Here is a 14,481-nt window from a genome sequence, read left to right as displayed (position 1 = left end):
GCTCTGCCGCTCTCTCTGTGCCCCCTCAGGCAAGTCACCCAGCACCCCCTTCCTGCCAGTTTTCTGCATCCGTGAAACAAAGATGCCGCCTCCCCCTGCCTCACCCGTGGCGTGGTCATCAAGGGCAGGAAGGCCTGGGTGCACCTGCTGCTGGAGGAGGGCAGTTCTTGGATCCAGCCGATGGGGCCAGTGGATGCTGTGCAGAGGGCCCGGGGCTGGAAGGCAGGAGCCCTGGGTTCCGGGCTGGGCTCTGCACAGGCTCCCTCAGCCTGTGCTCTGGCCCAGCTCCTCCTCCTGCAGCAGCAGGGACTCGGTGAGTTCCTGCCTCCTGCAGGGCCCCTGCCCCAGGAGCTGCACCCTAGTGGCGGGGGGGAGGCAGGTAGTAACGAGGCTGACAGACAATAAGGCCGAGAGTGCTAGATGCTGGCGAGTGCCCAGAGCAAAATGCAGGAGGGACAGAGAGGTGATGGAGAGGGACAGGGATGGGCACAGCTGAGATAGGGCAGGCAGGTCAGAGGAGCGAGGTTTGAGCTAGGAACTGAGTGGTGGGACAGAGCCAGCCACGCAGAGATGGCAGGGGCGGGGGGCATGTCCAGGCGAGGGGAGGCCTGAGGGTCTGGATGTTGAGACAGGGCACACTTGGCTGCATGAGGGACAGAGAGAAGGCCCGAGCATTGGGGGGTGATCTGCAAGGGCAGCCTGGGAGGAGGTGAGGGCAGGCAGGCCAGCAGAAGAATCCCTGTCTTCATTTTCTAAGTGGGGAGACTGGAAATGGTGGTGGGGGGTTGACCAGCAGACAGATATCCTCTCTCCGAGCCTGTTTCCCCTCTTATGTGGGGTTGGCATCGGCTCTGAGATGTCCCCTGCCTGGGTTAAGGCCCCTCCCCGTGGTCATATTTGTGGTCAGAGCTTGGTGGCAGGAAGAATAAGGAGTTGAATATTCAGGGGAAACGCCTCCAACCTCAAGCTCAACACCGGCACCCTGAGCAGTGAGAGAAGAGCCTAGTGACTCCCCTTGAGCAGGTGTGGGCTGGCCGGACACCGGGGCCTGCCGCCCACCTGAGGGCTGGACCAGACTGAACTGGAAGTCCAGGAGAGGACGTAGATGTTGGGGTGGGGCAGGCTGCCCCAGGCCTGGGTTCGAATGGTGCTCCTCCAGGGTCAGGGGAAACCAGAGCGCCATCCATCCTTCCCTGTGCAGGGAGAGAGAGGCTCCTGGAGTATGATGGCCTCCGGAGTCAGGATCACTTGGTGTTTGTCCAGTTACACAGACCATCTGGCTGGGGTGTCCTTGACAGCACCCTCTCCCTTACTGCCCCATCCCATCTGTCACCACTGCCTGCTGAACCTCAGTGTGGTCCCCCACTTCTCTCCAGCCTCACGCCTGCTGTGGCCCGTGATTGCCCTCTGTTCTCCGGATGAAGCGCAGACCCCCTGGGCCCACTGGCCTTTCCACCTCGGGCCTCCTTCTTGCTTCTATCCTGTTCATCTGGTCTCTGCTCGGTCCTTCCTCCTCCTCCTTCATGGGCCTTCCTACTGAGGGGCGTCCTCTGTGTTGCCCTCCCCTTGTAGCCTCTTTCCTCTGGCTTGTCCTACAGACTGCTCCCAGTTCTAAAGGCAGCCGGTCCTCACCTCCTCACTCAGGCTCTGACGGGTCACCCCCTCGGAGCACGCGTCATGGAATTTTCCCTGGCCGTATGTGAAGATTAGCTTCAGGTCTTTATTTTTTTCTGGCCTGTGGGCTCTGAGAAGGCTGGCCCCACATCAGCCCCTGGTGTGTGGCAGGTACTCTGATGACTTGCTGGATGGATGGAGAATGGCCGCATGCACGCATTTCATTTTAACTAGATGTCGCCTGTATTTGCACCACCTGGAGCCCACCCCTGGAGCTGTTCCTAGTCTTTCTTCCTTTCACATCCTCCCCTGCCCCAAGGCAGGGAGCCTGGAACCAAATCCTGGCCCTGTGGGAGGGTTGGGGGTCCTCATAGCTGCTGGGCTCAGGGCCACCTCCTGTCTTGTGCTCCTGGGCTGGGCAAGCAGGGGGCTTGGGGCCTGGGCCTGTCAGGGGTCTATCATGGAGAAAAGGGCCCTCTCAGAAGCATGCTAGCAGCTGGAAGAATGAACAAGGGCCACACATTCTAGTAGAGCACTATCAGGGCCACTCCGGGAGGCTTCCAGGGTGACGAGAAGTTGGGAAACCAGGTAGAATCTTGGCATCACAGTGGGCCCAAGGAAGTGGGGGAGGGGGCCCAGGATCAGGTGGTTTGGGAACCTTCTCCCCTGAGCTTGAGGCCAGAGGTGGGTGGTGTCGGGGCCGAGCTGGGAGCCTTAGGCACGGCATCTCCTTTGCAGGCTGGCCAAGCCTTTGTTCTGCAGGGACCTGGTGTCCTCAACACTTGCTATAAAATGGTAGAAATGCTGGTCTTAGCAGGCTCAGGGCTGGAAGCCATAGCTGTCCCCCTCGGTGTTGGGGCTTTCCCGTTCCCGGCCAGGGCCCCGCTTGGTGTCGGTGGGCTCCCAGGCTGCCAGGATGTTCTCGTCAGACAGGCTCGGTCTAACACCGGCAGGGAGGAGGCGCCCAGGAGGCCCCAGAGCCCACGATTCTAGGTCACCTCCTGCAACATCTAGAGGCAGGAGTGGTATTTATAGCAGCCAGTGGCCACCAAGGGCGGGGAAGTCAGCAGGAACTGTGACGCAGGCCACCCCCCACCAGGTCCCCTAGCTCACTGCCACCCCGCACTCCGGAGCCTTTCTGGGACGAGCGGTGAAGGGCTGGGCCTGCTTGTGAGAGCAGGCATCGTCACCTTGCCTTCCCAAGCCCTGGAGGAGATGAGGTGCCACTTTCTGCCTGGCAGGAGCCTCGGCCTCTGCCTGTCTGGCCAGGACCTTGTCTGTCTCCCTGGTCCCAGGTGGGCATCCTGTTAGCACTCAGTGCCTGGGCCTGCTGCTGTCTCCTGGTGCCATCAGCTCTCTGTTGAAAGGTTCATCCTTGGAGTCCCCAGCAGCTTTGCCGACCTCCCTGGGGCCAGCAGGGGTCTGTGAAAGGCCTGCCTCATTCCTCCTGTAGCAGGCAGTTCATGGGGCCGTGGACACCTGCCCCACAGTGACTGGGAAGAGGCCCTACCAAATGCCTGTTACCTCCCTGCTGTGTCCTTGTTAAGTGGGCTAGAAGGGTGGCAGTCGCAGCCCGTGGTCACCAGCACTGGGCTGGGCATGCAGCTCTACCTAGCTCCACCTCCTGCCACACCCAGGGAGCAGGCAGGGAGACAGAGGCCACGGAAGGGACAGTGTGGCAGGGTCAGGCCCCAGGCCCTGAGGGTGAGTCCTCTGGGAAGGAAAGTGACGCCAAGCCCTGGAGTCCGAGGGCAAGCTGGCCGGGCCCCGTGCTCTTGGAGCCTTTCCCTAACCAGATACAAAGCGGGTCCTTTGGTCCTGCCCCGGCGTGAACAGACAGAAGAAGGCTGATGTTTGTCAGCTGCCTGATGCGGTTACCCCCAGAGTGGATGCCTGGGCTCCTCTCCCAGGCTTACCCCATTTCCAGACTGCCCACAGCCTCCAGGCCCATCCCCCCAGGCTGGAAGAGAGGCAGGGGGAGCCGAGATTTCTCCCTGGGAGCACCCGCAAGCAGGAGAAGGTGCAGCAGGCAGGCCAGGAGCCCGCAGGAACGTGGGCCCTGGCTCCCCTGGCCCGTCGTAGGCTGATCAGGCAGGACAAGGGCTTACGGCCAACCGGGGACAGGCCCTGAGCGTCACTAGGGAGGGGCCCCTGAAGTGAGTGGGCCATCTGGAGAGGAGGAAACCCCTGGGCTTGCTCAGTTCTGAGCGGATGAGAGACATAGTCAGGAGCAGGAAATGGGCTAGTCCGATGGGCAGGGATGGAAGGGGGGGCAGTTGGTGGAGAGCTTTACAGCCAGTGGTTGGCAGCTTTAATCTTATTTAAAGGGCATTTCAGAGCCATAATATGCTTTTGAGGAGGGGGTTGATTTAATTAAAGCCGTAAACTGTGTGTACATGTAGCTAATGCTGGCGAGCACCTCCCCTGCGCGGTCCCTGCTCTCAGCACTTTACAGCTTTGAACTTTGTCCTCACAGCAGCCCCACGAGGGAGGCACTGTCATCACCATCCCGGCTTACAAAGGAGGAAGCGCAGGGTTCTGTAGTTGATTTGTCCTGGGAATGGTCCCTGCGCTGCGCTCTGAAGGTCGCAGCTCAGTGGACGTCTGAGTGAGCAGAAGACAAAAGCAGGGCTAGCCCTGCCCTCCATCCAGGAGCAGAGGACCTTCTGAGCCCCTACCCCTTCCTGGAGGCCGTGGGGTAGCTGGGGCTTGGGTCTGGCTTTGTAGTGCTCTGGGAGGTGGGAGGGAGTGGTTGCAGGGGAGGGGTGTGTGAAGGGGAGCCGAATCAGCCACAGGCCCCAGTCGGAGCCCCTGCCGTGGTGTTTCCTGTGACCCCTTCTTGCCCTTGGGGCTCAGGCCAGGCAGACTCTGTGACTGTAGAACTAGTTTGGGGTCCTGCCTGGAGCCCCAAGGCCCTCTCCTTGGCAATTCTACACCAAAACCAGGTAGAAGTCAAAAAGTCAAGGCCAGAGTGGACCTGAGAGGTCATCCTGTCCAGTGCCTCCCAAATGTTTTTAAGCACTGAGACTGTTTCGTTCCAGTAAAATGTTACAAGGAACCCCCATATGTAAAGCAGCTAACATCAACTCTGACTGACATAGCATGCAAGCCCCGGGAAGCCCCAGCCCTGCCTGCTCTGGCCACTTCCCCTTATCTGGGGGTCCCTGAAGGTTTCCAGAAGCCCACTTTGAAGAGGATTGACTTCCCTTCATTGGACACAAGAGGAGGCCCACATAGCGGTGGGGCCTGGGCCCAGGCCTGTGTGCAGTTGAAAGCCCCCCATGCTCCCTCCATCCATGTTCTGTGGGGCAGAGGATGTTGGCTCTTGCTGTTACATACGGGAACTCTGCAGATCTCCCCCCTTGGGAAGGAGCTAGGGTTACGTTGTCACTCGATGCCTGCCTGCTTCCTTGATGCCCAGGGAATGGTAGAAGTGAAACCAAATCGCCCAGGAGGCTGGCCCGTGCCCTAGATGGCCACGCCACCCACGGAGGTGGCCCCTCCATGGATCCGGGGCCCATGCAGACCCTGGGAGGCATTTTCCCCAGGGCGGGCCAGACCCCGAAACCCAGCCCACAGCCCGAGGCGCGCAGCAGGACCACAGCGGCACAGGGTATGCTGGGCGTGGGGCGAGGTGTCAGGCTGGGTGTGGCCCACTTAGCATTCTTGGTAACAGCCTCCCTAGGGGACCTCTAATGAAGTGGAAGGTGCTAATTCCTCTCGGAGGTGTTGCCAGCCCCCGGGACAGGGAGTCTCCTCTCCAGGAAGCTCTGAGAAGCCAGACCAGGGCGTTGCACTGAACTGCCTGGTAGAAGGGGCCGTGGGGAGGGTGGGGGGCTCCCAGCAAGGGGCTTTCACACAGGCCCTGCGGGAGGCTGGACAGGGAGCAGCAGGGGGGCGGGTGAATAGGATGCGGAGGGCAGATGGGCATGAATAGTGGGCCTCTGCCCCTTGGGGTGTCTGGAGTTTGAGCAGTGGGACGTCCTGAGGCTGCAGACACAGACGCAGGGAATTCTAGCAAGAGCACAAACATGGCCTTGGATGGAGCTCCGTGGTACACGCTGACCCACGGACCCGCGGGATGGTGATTCCCACCTCACCTGCTCCTTATGGGGTAAAGGAGGAAGGGCCAGTGGCGCCTCAGCATGAGCAGGTGGGGCTCCCAGGAGAGGTCGGTCAGGCATCACGTAGGTTGGCAAGGGTGAGGGCAGGTGTGGTAGCCAGGGATAGAGAGCTGGGCCCTTCTGTTCAGGAGGGTTGTCTTAGAGGGCAGAGAAATTAGCACCCCTGCCACATCTCCGGGGGTAGGGGCTCGCTGCAGTGAGGAAAAGGTCTAAGCTCTCAGGAGATGTGATTAATAAAGATCAGTAATGGCAGCTAGTACTTTCTATGAGCGGAGTGCTTTGTATGTATTATTTCACTTACTCCTCGTGACTCCCTTTGAAGCAGGTACCTTCACTATCCCATTTTGCAGATGAGGAGTCTGAGGCTCGGAGAAGTGAGGGTCACAGGCAACTAGAAAGGATGGAATCAAGATTCACTCCGGGGCTGGAGGGAAGGCAGCCGTGGGCTCACTGGTTGGCTGCCACCCTCCAGGTCAGTGCATTGGAGGGAGGGAGGGTTCCAGGGGAGAGCTGGGGAAAGGCACATATGTTAGAGCATGTGGAAGGGCCACAGGGGCGGTAGGGAAGGGGCTCCCCCTGGATGGAGACAAGCCCTGGGGCTGGCCAAAGCCTGCCAGCCTGCCCCTCGCCCCCCCCACTCCCCGCCCCAGACAGGCAGGAGGAACTGGCCTGGGGCTTGGAGACAGCCAGGCAGCACCATCAGAAGGCCAGAGCGCCCGCCTCCCCGGGCTACTCCAGGGTACCTTCGCCCCAGGCACAAGAATGAATGTGGGACAAGGGCCCTTTCCTAATTTCAGGAAAATAAACAGCCTGAGGAAGAATTCAGAAACAAAATCTGGCCTGGCCAGAACCTAGGGGACCCCTTTCACTATTGGAAACAGGTCCTTTGGGCTCTGGCGTTAACCTCCGGGAGGGAGGAGCAGGGGAGGGCCGGGGTGGGAGGAGGGCCCGGGCCCTGCCTCCTCATTCCTCAACAGCCAGTTGCCCTCCCAGAGCAACTAGCAGGAGACCCAAGTTGATTCCCAGGGAGCTGGCTGGTGTCTGTGACAGGGCCGTGGCAGATGGCAAATCCTGTTTGTTGTGGAGGAGTGGAAAATAATTAGCGTCAGAATGAGAAGCTGGAGCCTCTGTGATAAATGGAGCCCTGAGGAGGGCTTCTCAAGAGGCCTGGGAGCACAGCCTGTGGCTTCCGGCCTGGCTCTGCCACTTCCTAACTGACCTTGGGCAAGTTGCTTAACTTCTCTGGGCCTGAGTTTCCTCATCCTTAGAATGGGGTAAGACCAGCACTAAGTTTGTTAGGGTTGTTAAAAAGATTACATTAGGGCGCCTGGGTGGCTCAGTTGGTTAAGCGACTGCCTTCGGCTCAGGTCATGATCCTGGAGTCCCGGGATCGAGTCCCGCATCGGGCTCCCTGCTCGGCGGGGAGTCTGCTTCTTCCTCTGACCCTCCTCCCTCTCATGCTCTCTGTCTCAAATAAATAAATAAAATCTTTAAAAAAAAAAAAAGATTACATTAAAGGAGGCAGTATTTGTGAGCTCCTTGCTGAAGTGCCTGGTGTGTACTAAGTGCCATCTAAGGTTTTTTAAAAAAATAAACAGGTGTTGGGGTGCCTGGGTGACTCAGTCAGTTAAGCGTCTGACTCTCATTTTCGGCTCAGGTTATGACCTGAGGCTCCTTGCTCAGCGGGGAGTCTGCTGCAGACTCTCTCTGCTCCCACCCCCACCCACACTGGCACGCTCTCTCAAATAAATAAATAAATCTTTAAAAAAAACCCAAACAAACCAGGTGTTAAAGTAATTGTTGGGGGCTACTTCTGGGCTAACAGTCAAGGCCCCCAGCAGTTGGGGCTCCTTGTTTTCATTCTCTTCTCTGAACTCTGTGCCCGGCCCCTGATTGCTTCTCTGTGGGAAGGGCTCTGATCAGCAAGCAGGTAGACGTGGCCTCAAAGCCTGACCTGGCCCCTCACTCATTAGATTATTTAACCTCCTGAGCCTCAGTCTCCCCTCAGGTGATGAGAGAACAGCCATACCCACCCCCCAGGGCTGCAGTGAGGAGCAGAGAAGGCGTCTCCCCGTCAAGGCTGGCCTGGTCCGGAGGGAAGGGAAGGTGCTCTGGGGACAGAGGGGACAGAGGCAGTGGCGTGCCCCTCCTGCTCCCCGCTGCACCAGGCACACTGTGTTAGTCCCAGGACCCATCTCGTGCTGAAACCCAGCCCCAGCCCTGGGCAGGCTTGGCTCTGCCTTCTGCTTGGGCACAGCTGAGGCGTGAAAAGCAACAGCTTTTGGGCCCCTAACTTGGGTAGCACACACCCGGGCCCAGGCTGGTGGCGCACGCGGCCCCCAGCCCACGTGTGCTTTCTCTCTGCCGCCTCCTTCGGCTCCTTCCCCCTTCCCGTGCCTTCCAGAGCCCAGCCTCCGTGTGGGGCCACAGACCTGGGAAGAAGGGGCATTCGGGGTGGAAGGAACATGTGTGGGTCTCGGTGTCTGTGTGTGGGAATAAGGAGTCGGACGGAAGGAGGCAGAGATTCTTTTTTTCCTTGCAAGTAACTCAAGGAGACTGCTTGAAATCCCAGCTCCTTGTCGTGGGATCTTTGGGCAAATGCTGCACCTCCCTGAGCCGTGGTTTCTTCATCTGTGAAGCTGGGGTAACAGCCTGATGAGGCTGGAATAAGACCACATTTACAGCGTTCGCTCTGTGCTCTCTCCTGGCCCCGCAGCGTGCTCGCCTGCAGACAGGCCGTGGGGCCCTCCTTGGCTCAGTCTTCCTCTTCTGCACAATAGGCCGATCCTCACTCTCTCCCAGGTGGTGGTGCGACCATGAGTCTGCAGCCACACGGAGACCCGGAGACTTCTTTATGGTTTCCAGGGCCCTGCCCCCTCACGCTGGGAGGGGAGTTTTGAAGCCAACTTCTGCATTCAGAAGCAGGCATTTGATCAAGGCCTGCCCCTCAGAGGCAGCATGTCGCGGTTAAGACGTGGGCTCTGGAATTAGGCTGTGTGACCCTGGGTAAGTCACTTCTCCTCATCTGTAAAATACAGGTAGTAGCAGTACCCGCCTCCCAGAGTTGTTCTGAGGACTGAGTCATGTGTGCCAAGGGCTTAGACCAGGCCCAAGACATGGTAGGCAACTGACAAACGCTAGAGGAAGTGAAACGACTGGGTCCCCCACCTTACAGGTGGGCTGTCTCCTCCCCATCAGCCTGACACCCTGGGACCACCCTGCAGTTTCAGGAAATCAGAACCAGGTTACTCTGTGTTGATCCCCTCCCTCTGCAGGTGCTCTTGTGGACGCCACGTGAGTGAGCAGGGAGGTTAACCTAGCTCTCTAACTAGCCATGGAGCTGCAAAGGTGGTGGGGTTGGGGTCTGCCCACCACCGAAGCCCATGCTCTGGACACTGCTAAAGACGGCAAGAACCATCTGCCAGCACAGTTTGGCAAGGGGGTGGCCCATTGGTAAGCCCGTCCCAGCTAGGATGGAGCCTCTGGGGGCCACCAGTCACCCTGCAGGCTCCCCGGGGCCCAGCCGCACTGCAGTCATCCCCCCAGGTCAGACGCCCTTCCGCACTGAGACTAGACGAGCTCCAGCATCCAACACAGGAACAATCTGAATCCGACCAAGCTAGCAGGCAGCAGGCACCTGTCCCTCTCACCTTGTTTGGAGCACCTTCCCATCTCAAAGCCCTTCCAAATGGGGCATCCCATTCATTGTGGGGTAGGGAGGGAGTCCTGGGCCCTCCCCTCAGGGAACCGAGGATCAAAACAACCTGCAGAGCTCAAAGAGACCTTACAGACTACCCAGTTTCCTTTTTCACTTTGGCCACCGGGAAGCACGGAGTCTAATAATAGTTTTACACATGGTTCCTATGAGAGCTTTTATGTCTTCTTACACGTGTGCAACCGATTCCCCCCCGCTTCTATTTTAATTTCCTTATTTTTTGTGCTGAAGTGTGTTCGTTCTTAAATTCATACTCCCCCTCTTCATTGTTTTTGGTTCCTATAAGGCACACACAGCCATTTGTTGTGAAATCACGTAAATACTAATATGAGTACAAAACCACAAGCCTCCTATTGGTAGCCCAGGCTCCTTGTTGTCCAGAAGAGGAAACTGAGGTTTGGAGGGGCAGTGTCACTCTGGCCTGGGGACGCTGCTCTTGGTCCGGGACTGGCAGTTCTAGATGTGGCTAGGCCCGGCCTTGTTGCCAGCCGTAGTGGGGACCCTGCCATGGGAGGTGGAGGGCCAGCCACGGATGACTCTCTTTGAAACGGAACATGTGGTTGATGGCTTCTTGGGGACGGATCTCATGTGGACCGGCCAGCTTCCAAGAGGGTCACGCGTCAGGAGCGTGAGAGAGTGCTCTCTCGTGGGGAGTCGGGGCGGGGGGTCCTCTGAGCTGCAGGGCCTCCTTCGGGAGTAGTGCTGTCGGGGGGTGCGTTGGCTGGCCACCTCCCGTGTGACAGCCGCTGTCCTCAGCGTATGGCTCATCTAACCCTGTGACAATTCTGAGGTAGGTACTGTTCTTAGCCCATTTTAGAAATGAGCTGAGGCACAGAGAGGTCAGTAACTTGTCCAAGGTCACACAGCCAGTCAGTACAGAGCCAGCACTTGGGCACGGTCTGTTTTTAGAGCATGCCTGCCATGAGGGTGGAAGGTAATTAGTCCAGAACTTGGGGCATAGGGGGTGCTCACCTGATGGCAGGACCCATAGCCTGGACCTGGTGGTTATCCCTTTCTTCCAGCTCAACCTTCAGCCTGTCCTGGAGGCCTGGGGCCAGCTCAGGCCAGGTGGGAGATCTCATGGGCTGACCTGGAAGCTGGAGGTGGCCTTCGATGGGCCTCCCACAGCATGTCATCCTGTTTCCTGTGGGGGCTGGGCTCAGCCTGGCTCCAGTGACCGGGCCCCGCTCCCGTCTCCCACCAGCTCTGGGCCATCTGGAGGATAGACACGACAGCCATGCCCTCCTCCTCCCTCACCTGGGGGCTCTCGGCACCCTGCTGGCTAGCACCCACTGTGAAAGGGCCCTTCTCCCCAAAACCTGCTGCCAGGGCCACGCCCAAGGGGACCTTAGGATCAGAGGATGAGGCCCAGCCTGGGGTGCTTTAGCCAGCCACCCCCCAAGGCCCATGGTGAGGGCAGGTTAGCCTGTCTGGGCTTATAACCTGTTCGTTCCAGCCCTTTCCTACCAGCTGGAGCCAGCCACGGGCATCAGCAGCACCTGCCCAGACCCCAGAACCCAGTCACAGATCACCCTGCCAACAAGTCCCCAGAGAGCCCCCCAGGAGCTCGATTACGACAGCCCCACGAATAGACCCTTGGTGTCTACTGGGGCCTCTGCAGGCCTTGGTGACAGTGTCCCAGCCAGTTCCTGCTATAGCCCTCTGAGGGCTGGGGTTATCCCCGATTTGCAGGCCAAGAAACTAAAGCCCCAGACTGTCAAGAGAGCCAGAGGAGGGGGAAGATGGTTCTCCCTCAGTGGTCAGGGGAGGCACTGGGGTGGGACATTTCCCAAAAAGCCAAGGATGTGCACGAAGAGGGAAAGGAGCCATGTCTCTGGTCCTTGTGGCTGGAGGGGAGATGTTGCAGTAGCTTCGGGGGGCTGGAGTGGTGGTTTGGGGCTCTGAGGCTGCTCAGGAGGAGAGGGGCTGGTTTGATGTGTTCACACCCCAGGGGCACAGATGGACAATGCTGCAAGACCCAGGCCCTTAGGGGCTCTGATTGAGCTGGGGTGGGGCTAGGCAGCCAGGAATTGGCAAGTTGGCTGTAAGATACTGTGCCCAGGGCTACACTGGGATGAGAGGTCTGGGGATCCCGTAAGGGAGCAGCCTGCTCTGCCTGAGAAGAGTGGGGTTGGGGGGTGGGTGCTGTCAGGGACGATTTCAAAGAGGCCATGACTTTTGGCTGGCCTGCAAAGATGAGTAGGATTTTGCCTGGCAGAGGACCTGGAGTAAGCAAAGCATGGAATTGTCCAGTGAGGTGTTTTTAGGGAGACAACAAGATTTGGGGGGAGTTGGGAAAGAAAGGTGGGGGCAGTGTGAGAAGGGGATGGAGTGCCTCCCCAGCCGGAAGGAACTGGCTGGCTGAAGGCAGGTCCTGTTCCTGTAGCTGACTACGTCCTGAATCCCCAGGGGTTGGAGAATATCTTTCTGGCGCAGGACTCAGAGAGGGCAAGGCACCCGCACAGGGTTGCACAGCCTGCCAGCCAGAGACTAAGATCCTTAGCCACTGCCTGAGGGGGCTTGGACTTTATCCTGCAGGCATGGGGAGCCACCGAAGGTTTTTAAAATAGGAGATAGCGTGCGCATTTTTAAAAAAGAGTTTTGTATCTTTAGAAAGGAACTCCCAAAATGGTTAATACTTAATTTGGGGGCCTGAATCAGCAGCAGGGAAACGGGGTTTTGTGGATGGGGGCAGAAAGGGACCCCCAAGGACCACTCAATTCAAACTATCCACGTGAGGAGGTTCTTGGCACCCCATTCAGACCTGCCTGAGCTGGGGGCCCAGCCAGGGGACATGGGGGGCCCCCAGCAGTGCCTCTGTTCTCCCCTGCTGGAGGGGGCCCCACTCCTGCCCTGGAGGTGCCACCGGTCTGGGCTAAGGAGGGGAGGCTGTGTGTCCTACAAATGCCGTTGTTGGAGGGCGTCGACCCTGTGCCCCAAGGGAGGAGAGCCAGAGGAGGTGCTTTGTGGCAGCTCCAGACCAGGAAGGAGCCTCTGCCCTCCCCCTCCTGAGACATTTCCTCCGGATGAAATCACATCCCAGCAGGGGAACAGGCCCCCTTTGTGAAGGGCTGGGGTCTCAGAGAAAGGGTGCCTTTCAGGCCCTTAAAAATAGCAGCCCTGAGATTGATGAGTCCGCATGGAATGGAGTGGCCCAGCCTCTCCCAGCAGCATGGGCCCTGTCACTCCCATCCCACACCCCTGTGACCTGTCGTTGACCAGCTGGAGTATCCACTAGCCCAGGCGGGGGAGGGGCGGCTGGTCCACCGGGGCTCTCAAGCTCGTCCTCTGCCTCACCCGCTCACTGGGCCCGTCCCTGGCATTATCCAGCACGTCTGGGGCCTCTGCAGACGTTCTCCCCTGCGGTCCTCACCAGAACTTTAGCAGGTGGGGTCAAGCGACATTTTACAGATGAGGAAACTGAGGCACAGCTAGTGAGTCACACGACCAGTGGGTGGTGGGGCCCAGCTTCGAAGCCAGGCAGCCTGGGCACCCAGCCCTGTGCCCAGGATTCTGCAGTGGTGAGCTGGCCGCAGGGACAGGCTGGAGGAGCACGGTGTGGTGCGGTCAGCCCGAAGGAGCCCTGCCACGTGATCTAGGTGGGCACTGGCCCCGAGCATGGCTGCTGGCCTCAGGCTGGTCGCCCCCTGAGCCTGGGCAGAGGCCGCCACTGGCCGTATCTCTGCGGCGTCTTGACACATCTCGGGCTACGTCTGCACGGCCGGGAGCCAGGCTCTCCCCACTTGCCGCCAGAGAGCGGGGAGGGCAGGGCCGTGTGCACAGGCGGGGCTGTGTGTGCGCGTTTGCAGGTGTGAGGTGAATGGCTCGTGTGAGTTGAAGGAGCGTTAGCCAGTCTAGACTCCCAGAAGTGAAGGGTGGGGATGAGAGGCCGGTGCCCCTCGAGGTGATTGGGGAGAGGGCCTTCCGCGGGGCGCACCTGAGAACAAGGTGTTCTGGGCGGGACCCTCGCCCCTCCAGCCCCTCTGGGACGGCACTCCCCTTCAGCCACCCCCGCGGGGGTCCCTCGGATTAGTGCTTAGAGGGGATTGGGAGCTGCCGCACCTGCTGGGACCACCCCCCCCCCCAGCCTGACCTCTCAGTCATCCCGTTCGTGTGAGGAGGCCCCTGAGCCCAGTATTTTTAAGGTGAGCCACCTGGAGACAGGGAGGGGCCGTAGAGAAACGGGGGCTGAAACACCACTCTTGGCAGCTCTGCCCTGCCCCAGCCCGGCTCCCAACCCACGGTGTCCCAGCCTCTCCCGGCCCCGGGCCGTCAGCCGCTGGTCGGGGACGCGCACCCTGCTGGAGTCCCAGACCCCCGCCCCCGCCCGGCCACCCCTCCACGCGGCTCCCGCACTCTTCATCCTTCTCCCCACTTCCCACAATCCGCGCTCTGACTCCTCCTTGGAGAGAGTGGGATGACATCACTTCCTGAGGGGGGGAGGAGTAGGCACGACCCCGCCAGGCTAGCCCGCCAGGCCTCCAGCTCGCAGGGAGCAGCCTGGCTGCTGAAGTGGCTGCACCAGAGAGAGAGGGACCGAGATGGGCCGGCCTGGACATGCCGGCTGGCCACCCGGCCCCATGGCCCCTCGTCCGACCTGAGCGCCGTGCCCACCGGCCGGGGGATACTTGGTCACTTGCTTCCCGAGTGATGCTGGTCTCTGAGGACACTTGCTTTCCCCGGAGCTGTCACCGGGGAGAGGAGGACTTGCCGCCCACCTCTGGACCAGGTGCCATGTAAGCCTCTGAGCCTGGGGGCAGCTGCCCAGCAGCAGGGCACCCACCCCCACAGCAGGGGTTCCTCTGCACAGTTCAGCGCAGGGCTACCCTGGAGCCCCTCACCAGTATCTCCCAGACCAACCCCCCCCCCGCCGTGTGGGGAGCCTCCTGGCCCGCAGCGCTCCCCTTGCTCCTCGGGCTCTAGGGCGTGGGGGCCCTGGATTCCTGGGCCCTCCTCCTTGAGCTTGCCTGTGGCTGATCGGAATTCAGCTTCAGAGAGTTTTGAACCGGGCAGCAGAGGCTGCATGGC

General features: G+C 59.8%; 1 protein-coding gene across 1 annotated transcript in view; it reads right to left on the bottom strand.

Annotated features, from left to right (window-relative positions):
• SYT7 (synaptotagmin 7) overlaps positions 1 to 14,478 on the bottom strand; it is a 169,085-nt gene extending 154,607 nt beyond the window's left edge. The window contains exon 1 of the mRNA XM_044919559.1: positions 14,295 to 14,478. Coding sequence (XP_044775494.1) covers positions 14,295 to 14,478 — 184 coding nt within the window. The remainder of the gene's footprint in view (positions 1 to 14,294) is intronic.
• Between the last annotated feature and the right edge of the window lie 3 nt (positions 14,479 to 14,481).

Source organism: Neomonachus schauinslandi, chromosome 11 (genome assembly GCF_002201575.2).
Source record: "Neomonachus schauinslandi chromosome 11, ASM220157v2, whole genome shotgun sequence".
NCBI classification, from domain to species: domain Eukaryota; kingdom Metazoa; phylum Chordata; class Mammalia; order Carnivora; family Phocidae; genus Neomonachus; species Neomonachus schauinslandi.
The sequence above is the reverse complement of the archived record's forward strand: the minus strand, read 5'-3'. Positions and strand labels throughout refer to the sequence as shown.